This window comes from Charadrius vociferus, unplaced genomic scaffold, assembly GCF_000708025.1.
Source record: "Charadrius vociferus isolate BGI_N301 unplaced genomic scaffold, ASM70802v2 scaffold132, whole genome shotgun sequence".
Lineage (NCBI taxonomy): Eukaryota > Metazoa > Chordata > Aves > Charadriiformes > Charadriidae > Charadrius > Charadrius vociferus.
The window spans coordinates 1,378,019-1,380,600 of record NW_009647028.1 but is presented as its reverse complement, the minus strand read 5'-3'; the positions used below and the strand labels follow the sequence as shown (position 1 = coordinate 1,380,600).

Genomic DNA, 2,582 nt, shown 5'->3' with positions numbered 1-2,582 from the left:
ACAACAACATATATATATTATATGTATATATGTACCAAGAGAGGGAAGTCTATATGGAGGGGAGAGCCAGCACATCCGAGGACGTGGCTGGGGGACGGATGGGCATGTGGGGATGCTGGAGGGGGCGGGGAGGGGGACTGGGATGGGGGACGGTGTCCCTTCCTGGGACGTTTTGTCCCCGTTTGGCTTAAGAAGAGGCAATGTGATCTGCTCTGTCATATCTGATGCCTGAGCGGAGCAGGGATGTCACCGGGGATGTCACCCCCTCGTCTGGCACATGGCCCAAGAGGGATGGAGAGCAAAACCACACTGGTGCCGAGGAGTCGGGGTGGGGACACCCTCCCCTCTCCACCCAGTTTCCATCCTTTATCTCCTGGTCGTGGGGAAATATTAGTCACCTCTAAGTCTTGTAACCATCTTAGAATGATGCGGGATGGGTATTAACTCATTTTTCCTGCTTACGGGTGATTCTGCATCCAGAGGACACGCTTGGCATGGCCAAAGGGGGGGAAAAAAAAAAAAAAAGCTGGATTTGCTCTAAAAAAATTAGGAATCTGGACCTCCAAATGGACCCTTGGCGGTTTTTTCAGCCTCCGGGTTTTGCCGAAGCCTTCAGCATCCAAAGGGGTCGGTGCAGCACCTGGTCCCAGAGACAAACACCCCCGTGTCCTCCCCGGCGGCTCTTCTTCCCGCAGAGATGCATTTGCGCTGCTAGCCCTCGAGCATCCCCACCACGACAGTGTTTTTTCCAAGCCTGGCAGCAAAAAAAAAGAAAAACCACAGCCTGGACTCCTTATTTTTAATCCAGGTCAGAGATGCTCCATTTCAAGCCTTCTCCCGGTGCCACCCCGATTTTTACCCCGGAGCCAGGACCCTCGTTGCCACCCAGCATCGCTACCAAGGGCGAGGGATGCTGGTGTGAAACGACCATCAAAAAGAAAGCGGCGGTGATCAAAACACACTGAATTCAACCCAAATCACAGCAGGAGAAAAGCCTTTTGCCCAAATTACGTTGAATAATGTTGGGTTTTTTTAGTCTTTAGGACCCAAGGCGTATGGCATCACCTGGGTACCAGCATACATTCCCATGATGTGCAGAGCCTGGGAGGGTTTGGTGCCTCCGATCCACAGAGCATCCATCCGGCTCCCCATTGGGACATCCCACCCCTGGACAAAGCTGGGAGAGAGGGAAGAGCCCCACAGAGGGGACCATGGAGGGGGACAATGATGCTGGCGATGCTGATGCATCATCTTCCTCCTCATCTCCCCCTACCCCCAGGGCTGGGGACCCCTTAACCCCTTGTTTTTCACAAATAGGGCCGCCGAGGGACGGGATGTCCCCATCCCACATCCCGGAGAGGGGACAACCAGGCTCACCCAGCACCAGCACGGGAAGATGCGGGATGGGACAACTCCTCTCCACTCCCTCCATTATTCCGCATGTCAACAGCTGGTTACTTATTTATTTTTATGAGCTTTTTACAGCCTGGCCCCATTGTAAAAGCATGATTAATAGATGTAGCTTTGTTCTTTAATAACTCCTCCTGAAGGATGCCAAGAAGAGCACGAGGGAAAAATTCAGAGCAGCCGGAGCTGCGGAAGGAGATGCTTTTCGGCTGCTCTGGATTTGGGGGCTCCCGCATCACCTACAGCCCCGGAAAGAGCTGTAAAAGCAGGCGGAGGGGAAACTGAGGCACGGCGTAGGGATGCAAAGCTCCTTCATAGCTCAGGGCAAAGCTGCTCACCTTGGGGCCGAGGATTTAAAGCCAATTGCGGCAGTCGGGGCCGTACAGACAAGGGTAATAGCTTCTTCCCCCACGTTTCTATTAAGAATGAATTTACGGCCGCGCAGGCTTTATTTCATGCTGTCCGATAAATCCAAGCGACGGCGGCGGTAAGCGCTGTATTAACCTTTCGTGCCCGCAGATGGAAAAACCTCCATAAAATGGGGGTAAAGGGAAAAAAGAGGGGCAATTCCTCTGCTCCCGGTTCCTCGGGGTAAGGGGTAATAAAAGCCACTGCTGATATACGGAGAACCGCGGGCGATGTCCTCTGCACACCCAGAGGGGTTTTGCTGTTCTTATTTGTCAGGAAAACCTGCTGGGTTTTGGGTTTTGGGTTTTTTTTTTAGGGTAAAATTCAAGAGGATGGGAAATGAATATTAACACAAATACGGAGAAACTGTTCAAACTAGTCAAAATGGCTTTGTTACACCGGTAACGAAGTTATTCACAACGTTATTAATTGCACCACCAAACTAGTTATTAATGGTGAATTAATGGACTTTGCTCTTGCAGGGACACGATCCAGCTCATCGGAGTTATCGCCTGAGGATGGAGCTGGACTGGGAAAACACCTTGTCTTTGTCTTGACACTACATATTAACAAATTAACGAACCTTTTGCCCCACAGCATCCCTGTCCTCCATCCCCAACCCCTCCCTGGACCCCAAAACCTGTTCAGGAACACCCGAAACAGCAACAAGAGAGTCAGCGGAGCCGGCAAAGGAAGGGGCAAAGGGCTCGTGTTTCCTCCAAGAAGCAATAAAGAAACCAGCAGCAAATAAAATGAGGACACGGACC

General features: G+C 51.5%; 1 protein-coding gene across 1 annotated transcript in view; it reads left to right on the top strand.

Annotated features, from left to right (window-relative positions):
- The window catches only part of LOC104295794 (chromosome unknown open reading frame, human C15orf59), a 13,434-nt gene extending 11,103 nt beyond the window's left edge, over positions 1-2,331 (top strand). Inside the window, exon 3 of the mRNA XM_009895582.1 lies at positions 2,298-2,331. Within this exon, the coding sequence (XP_009893884.1) occupies positions 2,298-2,331 (34 nt within the window). The remainder of the gene's footprint in view (positions 1-2,297) is intronic.
- The last annotated feature ends 251 nt before the right edge of the window (positions 2,332-2,582 follow it).